The sequence below is a fragment of the Leptosomus discolor genome, chromosome 2 (genome assembly GCF_034619465.1).
Source record: "Leptosomus discolor isolate bLepDis1 chromosome 2, bLepDis1.hap2, whole genome shotgun sequence".
Classification (NCBI taxonomy): Eukaryota; Metazoa; Chordata; class Aves; order Leptosomiformes; family Leptosomidae; genus Leptosomus; species Leptosomus discolor.
Genome location: NC_141392.1, coordinates 72,991,128 through 73,001,230, shown reverse-complemented (window position 1 = coordinate 73,001,230; position 10,103 = coordinate 72,991,128). Strand labels below are relative to the sequence as shown.

General features: G+C 40.2%; 1 protein-coding gene across 1 annotated transcript; it reads left to right on the top strand.

Moving 5' to 3' along the window:
- The first annotated feature begins 6,322 nt into the window (after positions 1–6,322).
- Positions 6,323–8,058, top strand: CALHM4 (calcium homeostasis modulator family member 4). The gene is made up of 2 exons (XM_009946636.2): positions 6,323–6,880; positions 7,654–8,058. The coding sequence occupies exons 1-2, from the start codon at positions 6,323–6,325 to the stop codon at positions 8,056–8,058; spliced, it is 963 nt and encodes a 320-aa protein (XP_009944938.2).
- Positions 8,059–10,103: the final 2,045 nt, after the last annotated feature.

Genomic DNA, 10,103 nt, shown 5'->3' with positions numbered 1-10,103 from the left:
TTGACTGTCAGTTTATATCTTTTTCTTCCTCAAGCAGCATAGTTTTCTCTCAATCACTGTATTTCCTCTTTCCCTTCTCTAAACTTTTCTCCTTTCTGCTCTTCTGCCTTTTGCATGAGATGCGTTTGCTGCAATCTGTAATGCTGCTGATGCTCCTCCTATTCTCTACGTGTACCAAGCCCTTTGGGAGGAATTTGACTGGCAACAGATCTGCCTACGTACAGAACATAAATAACCTCTCCATCCATAAGAATGATTTGTAATCAAATACACAGCAAACAGCCATGGGAAGTCAAACCGGGCAGCCCCAAGAGACTCATAGGTCTTTCGGTTTTAGGGACAGCAAATTAATTCTGTTATTTGTGTCAGGTTTTGGTGTTTGGAGAGTTAACAGAAGCTCCGTCTCTGAAGTATAAAAACACAATTGCAAGATACTGCTGCACAAGGTAATTAAAAATTGATCATTTTCAATTTAAAGGAGCTAGTCTTCTGTCAGCTCTGACTGCCTGAGTCTGGGGAGTTAATGTCTGCCTAGGCAGGAGCAGTATGGGTTACAAGGCACTACCACCATGCGTCTGCAAAGCTGGCAGGGCAGATCTAGAACTTCCAGACTCCCGGAGGAATAAACTGTGTATCTGCTACAGCTGCCAGCTTGTGCAAATGGCACTTTCATTAACGACGTTTCTAGGGGATCTTATATCATTCTTAGCCTATTATAACCCCTATTCGTAAACATTCCTGCTATGAACATCCAGGAAGGTTCAGCTTAATTTTTCTGGTTTTCCCCTGGGGTAAATTTGGCCTATTCTGTTAGCTTAGATTTGCAATAAATTTAGACTGTGGTCACTAGTGAATTTAGAAATGAATCAGGTATCTGTCTTTCCTTACAGGACTTACCTCTCCATACACTCCCAATGAGTCAGGAAAGGAAGTAAAAATACATGGCCTTATCTGAATGTCATGCTGTTATTAAATTTCAATTAATTAATAGTTTTGGTGCTAGAGTAACATTACAGGTGTTTACCACTCCAGATGCACAGAAAGCAGCAGATGTGATTTCATTTGGGATAAGAAGGATAAATTTACTTTTAAAAATGGTAGTTTAAAGTTCTGACTTAATTCAACAATAATTAAAAAAATAGGACAGATAAAAGGTTTTTCAGCTTTTTCTGTGGAAAACATAATAGCTTTCAGTTTAGACAGCATGAGCTGCTGTTGACAACTTTTCAATAAGCCTCTTCCATTTTTTTCTAGGCACTTTTCCGGCCCTTTAAAATCTGACTCCATTTTATAAATGAAAGTATTGTAGGTACTTCCCACATCTAAATTTGAATAAATTACAAAAGCCAAACATTACAATTCTCCAGTTACTTGCATTTCTAAATAGAGTCTGAGATGGGTTTGTTTCTCAGATTATCTCCAACTAGGAACAAGCACCAAATATGTCTCACATTGCAAGAAATTTCCCACATGCCTTAAGACAGTGTACTACATTGCATTTTAAACAACAGTTCTAGAAGATTACCATTAGCATAATTCAACTCCAGTGAAACCATCACAAAGCACTTAAAGCTACCATAAATGAGCACCATTTTCTTTATCAAGTTCTGAATATAAGGATGAATTACTTTGGCCTGCATTATTAACACTACAGTCAAGAAGGAACACTGTGGACCAGACAGTGCAATGAGTGGTAAGAACACATCAGCGTTGTTTGGAAAATACATGTGTGTACACGTAAATTCACACATATAATACGCTGTGTTCGGTAAAACATACTACATTTTGGAAAGTTTGCACACGATTGAGAAAATGAAGCTGAAATGGTGCGTTCAAATAAACTGGGGACTCAATGGCTCCAGTGAGGGTAACTATGTAAATGATTGACTGCATCCACATCTTCAGGAGCAGAACAAAACCACGGTCTTAATTTTAACTGTTGTCTGACTTGCAGCCCTGTGAAAAGAGTAGAGGTTGGCACATATCCAGCACCTGGTTTGAACCTTAACTCAGACTTCTCAAAAATTATCCAAGGCAATTTGCATAGTGAGGAAGTTAGCATTGCCCTCCACCTCCCTTTCTGTCATGTTTGTCAGGAGACAATTTTAGTCTTCAGCTGTGAGAAGGCTGGTCTGGCACACTGCTTGAGCATTTGGCTACACCAGTTCTCTTCATCCCCATTAACCTGAAACAAAAATACACAAAATATCTCCTGCAGTTCGAAAGTATTCATAAAAGTGTGCATCAGCACCCTGTCTCTTAGTTAGTCCACTATTATAGAAAAGCTGAAACCTGTAGAGCTAAGTACATGACATCTTTAGTAGTCCAGTGTATAAGGATTCTCCCAAACATTAATATTCCCCGAGCAGAGTGCAGTATAAAAGTCAATAATGACTTAGGTGTCAAATGCCTAAAAAAAAAAACCTAAAAGAGTTCTTTGAGCCAAAACACAAATACACTTACCACAAGAGATGGGTGTCCAAATTAGTACAATACGGGATCGGGCTTTTGTTTGCTGTCTGTCTCCAGCTCACTAGATATTGTGTTAAATATTTCATTCACAGAAAACTGAATTTTTTCAAATCCCAAGAAGGTAGGTCATGGGGGTTTGAAACTACATTGGGGAAAAAAGTACTTGAACACAGGTTTTCCCACATCACAAATGAGCGCTTTTACTCAAAGCCCAGTGTGGCTGCTGCTTTGTCCATGTTTCAGAACAAAGCAGCGCCGTTGCTGCCACCTTGCCTGTAGTGCCCTGCCTGGGAAGCACTTTCAGAGTGACCTGCTGAAACTTCCTTGGTTAGGTTAGGCATCTCAGGAACTGTTTTCAAGAGGGTGTTTTTGAAACCCACTGCAGGCACCTAAAATCTCATATAAATTTGCCTATAAAGTACACCCGAATTCTGAGGCAAAAGATGTAAAGTAAAAAAATCATTAACAAGTTTCTATTCTTCCCTTAACAGAAAGCTTATTGATGATTTTCACATCAGTGTTTGTCCTGGTTAAGGGGAGAGGAACTTCTCCCTTAACCAGGCCAAAAAGACCATGAAAATGACTTGGCAGCCTGAAGCCATCTGCGACCAGGCAGAATGCAGGACATGGTCAGTGCTCCCCCATGCTCCCACAGGAAATCTGTCATGCAGGTACTTTCACAGCATGCTTTCTAACGTGCACAGGCAGGCTTGACATCCATGCAAAATATAACTCAAAAGTGCAGCTAGAAGAGGCACAGAACATCAGCCTTTTGACTGCTAACTCAGTGTGATGAGAACACTTGCACAGGACCGGAGAGACCAGGGTTCAGTCTTCTCCTGCAAACTTTGCAGGAAGCAACCTTCAGGTGGAAAACAGAACACTGCTCTCTTTCTCTCGACCTTTTTCTGGCCATTAGATAACAAAATCATAATCTTTTTCTGATCAATAAATACCAAAATCCTCTCTGTGGGGGAATTAAGTGCAACTGGTAGAACTATGGCAGGAAAGCTGGAGAATACAGCTTCTTCCCATCACAGTCACACCACAGCACTGATAACTGAATTCTTGGAAGAAAGAGATGAGTGAGCGAGTTTTGACTAGATCAGGTGAAGGGAACTGAAACCAGTCTCTCCCTTCTGCCATGACTGCTTTATTTCAATAAAAAGCAAACAAGAGAATAAAACCTGTTTGCTTGTGTATGGGAGGATAGGAAGGTGTAATATGTCTTCCAATAACCATGTTTTAAAAGAAAATATCAAACTATTCTCAGTTCTTCAAAAAAAAAATCACTTACAAGTGAGGTTCCTGGCAGTGAATTCAAGCTGACAAGGCCCCACAAAATGACAAGCAAAACTATGGCTAAGGTTTGCCTATGTATCATGCTGTTCACCTTAGGTGTCAGCTATAAGCATCTCTTTGCCCAAGGCAAGCTGGCTGACACCTCAGGCGGTGGTACTTTGGATTGCATTCAGTCCTAACTCTTCCTGGGCACCCGATAAAGAGCCTAACTGTCTACTTCAAGACTCCGGGTTCCTCTGCAAAGGCAAGTACTTAAAGGTTTGACGTGTCGCCCAAGCTCTTAATTGGATCCAACCCTGTAATATGTTCCATAATAGAATGACCCAGCAGGATTATTTACAGCACAGCATGAAAGCAAATGCCAAAGAGGTGACAATGCAGCAGCATAAAATTGTTGTATTGATCGTATAAATTGCCTCATTCAACAGCCTTAAGCTGACTATGAATATTTCAGTGTTGTATGCCTCTTCAGTTTCACATCTAATGTGTTTCTTGAGTAAACAAGTGATGATTAGGAAAGTCTTTCTTCCTTATAAACAAAACAAGACATGGATTCCCAAAGAAAGCTCAGCAGCAATCAATAGGAGATTTTAAAATGAACTGATGCATAATGGAAGACTCTTATAAAACACATCTTCAAAATAATTCTGTAATAGCCTGATGGGTTTATTCCACTGAATTTAAAGGAGGTAATTTTTTTCAACATATAATGCCACTAGTACAAAAAAAAAAAAAAAAAAGGTCATTGAAAATCCTGTGATATCGAAAAAAAACGAAGATTCAAAATGGCAGTGTGCAGACAGCACTGGGATTTTGTTGTGCTACCACTCTGCCCAACCAACCAAGAACTTAACAAAAGGCTCCAGAAAAGCTGTGGCAAAGTGCTGCTGGATGTTTCAGCATGTTTCTCTATTGCTTTTAATTTTGTGTCATGGTGTCATAGTTTTGAGAGTCAACTACCAGCAAGGACCTCGTTCAGATTGTGACTGGGGACAAGACAAGCAGGAGTCCACCCTAACAGCGCGCTGGAGGAACAAGGTCTTGCCTAGTAAACAGGCAAGACGTGTATAACATGCTATCCATGTGTATGACACCTGTGAGAGTGTCTCTGCCATCAAAGCAGATACCGTGGGTGATAAAACTACTTTTTGAGCTGAGAGTTATTATTAGCAATCCTCTCTGCAAGGGGAAGGAAGAGGCTGTGAAGTCAGACACTAGTATATCACGTACTCAAGTGCACACATGCTGGAGATAGGCATCAGTAATGGGAAGATAATTTTACTCATAGACTTTCTCGCTAATTTTTTTTTTCTATTCTTGGTAAAAATGTTTATATTACAGGCTGTTAGAATTCTCAGAACTTAAGCACGAGTATTTGCATATCCAGATCTGCCTAGGGTATGTAGTGTACAGAACTACTGGATATCATGACCATAGACAAAGTGCGACCTGGAGAAAATCAAAATTAACCTCTGTTTAAGGCTTGGTTTGTGAGAGATGCTGAGAGCCCTGATCATATGCTCCAGTATTGAGAAACTAGCTCTGGAAATGTTTAACTGAAAAATTTCTATCTACCTCTGTCCACAGAATGAGACAATACTTGTCAGAAAATCTTAAAACTTTGGACCACAAGCATGCTGTATAAATGCCAGCTGTTATCATGAGCATGCCTGAAGCTGGCTTGACACTATGTGGAGTGATAGCAGATCACACATTACCAAAAAAACCTTTCTGAAAGAAACATTCAACACTGTCAGGATAAGAGACATGCTAGCTTCTTGCCACCTACAGGTGAAACACTAAAATCTTCATGGTCCAGCAGCTAACTACATCCCAGACTCCAGTGTCTGGAGAGCAAATTGCCTCAAAACCATAAGTGACATTAAACATGAACAGAACTGGGATTACAAACCTTGTGCTACTTATGGAAACTTTCCTGGGTTTATTTTAATGTTGAAGCATTTTAAATTTTTTATAATCAGTCTACTTGACAAGGCTTTGTTTGATTGTTTACTTTTATGAAGCATAGCTGAAAGCTCTCCTTTCCTCCCCCTCCTCCCCCCAGTCCCATGCCATGCTTCTGCTAATTACCATTGATTAGGAAACAGCTTGCCAATTAACCCTGACAGGGTAATCATCAGTTTGATAGCATTGCACATCATCCAAAAGGTAGGGAGAATTTATTGTTAGTTTCAGACAATTAGCAAGAGGCTGGCAGAGCTCACAATTGCTGAAAAAGCTGAAAGTTCCAGAACAGCTGAGATTAATTATTGAATCGATTAAAACACACGATTGGATGTTTGCAAGTATATTTAAAGCTAGCAAACAAGCTTTTAGCTGTCATGGAGTAGAATCAAAAATTAGTGTGGGGAGAAAAACTAGCAGGGTTTTTGGGGGTTGTGTTTGGGCTTTGTTTGCTTGGGTTTGGGTATTCTTTAAGCTGTTGGGAGTTTGTTTGGTTCTAGTCTGCCATTAACATTAGTTAGCTGTAACCAAAAGCCTAGTATTGACTTAAAGCAAGAGCACTTGGTAAAGAGTAAGACCTAAAATGACTTTCCTTCCAAGCTGGTTAACTTTTCTAAAAGGCAAAGAGGTTGTTATTGCTAATGCTGTAGTTGCAATATTGACAATTGGTGGGCAGCAGCTCTTCTCTTTTTTTACATTCAGCTGTCCGTGTCATGTTGGGCAGAACCTTATCTATGGGCTGGCTTTCCTAGGAGTTCCTGCACTGATCCTTCTGATTGTTGGCTATGCCCTGAATAACCAGACTTGGAGGCTGGTTACAGGCAAAAGGTCTCCTCTTCAGGGAGGGACTACACCAAACAAGTTACTGCAATGCAAACTGATCTGCTTCGTCTTGTGCAGCATCACTGGGAGAGCCCTGGTTGCTCCAGTAACGTGGCTAGCAGTCACCCTGATAAATGGCTCATATTATGTCTGTGCCATGAGTGAGTATGTCTCCGTGCACTATTATGGAGCCAACCCTAACGTTACTGCTAGTGAACGCCGAGGGATATTGGCTGCATTTCCATGCAGTCAGTTAGTTCCTCCGGAGCTGACCCGGGCAAGAGATGAAGTGATTCTCCTCCTCCGATACCAGTCACAAGTGAGTAACTCATGTTGCTTCTGTCGCCTGTGGAGCTAATGATGAGAACTAGGCTTATTTCAGCAGGCAAAGTGTTAGGATAAAACAGGATCTGTATCTTCTGACTTGAGTGCCAAATCTGTGTGTTTTGAAGCCTGCTTTGTTCCTGTAAGTGCAAGCAAACTTTAGGTATATAAATTACTATGTCTGGCTGTCCCATCTGTTACCTGGTACTGGAGGATATATTCTTCTTTGCAAAGTATCTTGAAAAGCACTATCAAGTAAGACAAATGGAAGTTCAAGAGCCAGGGAGGGTGTGAAGTTCCTTCATTCAAACGTAAGAAATAGGTGACTAAGGGAGCCAGACTGCAAGAGCTCCATGTGAACCAAATTAAAACCTTGGTTTTAGATCAGATTCAATTCTAAAAGCTTACATACTGGGTAAATAATATGGGAAAGGTTAAGTTGTCACTTCAGAGAAAATTTGCTTTAAACAGGCTACAAGCTAATATAGGCTAGGAACTAGATGGCTTCTCACAATAATAGCTGTGGAGACAAAATCCTTAAACTAAACAAAAGAACTTCCTTAAACTTGACAGAAAGAAGTGGCTTTACTACATGGCTACCTCCAGTAGACAGGGTTTGATGGCAACAGACCATTACTAGGCTTATACCTTGTTAACCTTATTATTTGGGAAAAGCAAGTAAAGATCATCTTGTGGATTTTTCGAAGCTCAGAACTTACCACTCTAAGTTTTTTCAGCTGTAACAGGTGGTTTTTTTTTCTTTGTAAGGTGGCTGGCTGGCTTCTGATTGCTGTGGTAGTCATCACTGTCTTCCTGTCTTACTGCCTGGCAAGTTGTTTCTCCCCGCTCAGCTTTCTACATTTCAGATACTGGAGCAACTATGTCCATAATGAGCAGGAGCTCTTCGATGAAGCAACAGACCAGCACTCCAGGCTCTATGCGATGCAGCATGTAAGGAAGTTCTTTGGCTTTGTCCCAGGGAGCGAAAATGTAAAGGAAATCCGTATCCCATCCCTCAGAGAGTGGCAAGCCATCTCTGGACTGGCCTTTCTAAAACGAGTGGATGAGGAGCACTACGACTACAGCCTCCTCCATGACTGGGCACTCAAGGAGCCTGTAAATGGAAAATACCTGAAGACTGATGAAGACCCTGTGATCAGAACACAACTCTGAGGGTCCAAGCCCCCACCGACACCTTGCAGAAAAGGAGGGACACATCTAGCTCCACATCAGACCTGAACTACTCTGAAACTTTCCAATGCCTTTTTACCTTGATATAAAGTATGTGAGCAAGTACATCTTGTTAATGTAGCCCGTTAGCACATGCTTACAGAGGCCTTTCCTGATGGCATCTGACTCCTGTGGGATGTGATGGTCTATGTGTAGATTGGGTTGGGCTGTTTCAAGCTGCAGCTTTCTGCTTTCTAATGCTTCTGCTAAAAGGATGAGTATGCACTGGGAGAGAAAGCTATCAACAAATGCTTTTTCTTTCCTCCCATTAAAAATCTTTAAAAATTAATAGCTAGACTTTGGCTCCCATGAACTGGTCCATTCTGTACAGAGCAAAAGCAGATATCCAGCTTTGTCTTAGTGACCCCTAGCAGAAATGCCTTGTTGCTCCTATTCTACATCTTTCTTCTGTAATGTGAATAAAACAGACTAACCTAACTACAAGGTAAGTCTGTGGCTGCAGCAGCACATAAGAAACATGGGGAAACTTCAGTAACAAAGCCTGAGTCTAGACACAGTGACGAGAGAACTTTCAATTCTGGTAAGTAGATTAAATGCCCACTGAGAAGCACAGGGTGGAGGGGTGTGGCTGTATGAACAAACACTTTACATGCAGAAAACTGAGTTCAAATGTATTCTGGCTGAAAGTAATAGCAAGGTCTCCTGTTCCTTTTGGATATACTACAAAATCTCTCAGGTGTTTGTGTGCTTGCCTACTGTACAAACAGCAAACTGGGATGGGAAACATCTCCCTCTTAAGAAGGCTCAATGGTTTTTGTGTTAATTGTGTTATGATGTGATGTTACTGCATCTCATGTCCTCTCTAACTCCCTGCACAGACTTTTCTAACTCTAAGGGGGAAAACGCATACCATAGTTTTTCCTAATGCTTCCTGTATTACCTTGCCATGTACTTGTGTGTGCTACAAAGCCATATGCTAGATCATAGGATGCTATCTGATGTTAACAAATGACCCCAGAGTGTTGAAGTGGAAAAATGTTTTTTATTTAGTATGCCTTGCTACAAAATGCAGGAGCCAGAAGAAAGTTAAATTGCAGATCTTGGTAGATGTGTTTGGTCTTGAAGATTTAAACTTCTGAACAAAAGCAAGTACCTTAGTAAATACAAATTATTTATTTGCTGAATAACTGGAGAATGGTGCATGTTTTACATCACTAAACATTCTTACATATTCCCACATATGTATTTCATCTGAATCCTGAACTTTCAGCTAACAGAACTGCACCATTTATATGAACCCCTTAAGAAGAAAAAGTGCCTCTGTTAGTTACACAATCTCTAACTTCACTTTAAAAATCTTTGTGGGTTTTTTTTTTAAGTAAGATGGAGCACTGTGTAATGTGGAATAGATGCAACTGATTTGTATATCTGAAAGTTTTGGTTAAAAATCCCTATGATGTCTGAATCCAAATGACAAAAAAAAATAGCTGCTGTCTTTGTTGATTCTTTCCACTTCTTCCCTTGTTTTACAGTACCACTATAAAAATGATGCAATATATGCAGTTGAGCTGCCAAATTCTTTTAACTTCTTGCTAAAATAACTTTTAAATTAAACTTTGTCTTCTGATTTTTGTCCCAATTACTATTTGCCTTATTTTTTATCGTTTATAATTTAAAATCTGAATGGAAGTACTAGCTGTATCTGTCATTGTGAAGTCAGCCTGCCACTATACAAATAGACTATTGCCCTGCTGGTGTATATTAATCCACAGCACTAAATACAGCTGTAGTACTATAGCTGATTTGGTGTATTTCCCTTCACCCATCTGTTCCCTGAAACGTGATGGATTGGTAGAAAAGGCACAGCTTTCAAAATTCACGATTACAGAAAAATCAATGAGTTGGTACTGAACAGTCTAACTGTGCCTGCTAAAACCTGAGTCATCTCACCCAAAATCGATTTAGAATTGCAGTTTGCTCACTTCAAGTGAAACTGATTGTCTTTATGTCCACGGCAAGAGGTTTTT

What these genes read in the sequence shown, in the direction of transcription:
- CALHM4 (XM_009946636.2), top strand. Translation starts at nt 6,323, where the DNA reads ATGACTTTCCTTCCAAGCTGGTTAACTTTTCTAAAAGGCAAAGAGGTT. An exon ending in TCCTCCGATACCAGTCACAA is followed by an intron (nt 6,881 to 7,653) that starts GTGAGTAACTCA and finishes TTTCTTTGTAAG; the next exon opens with GTGGCTGGCTGGCTTCTGAT.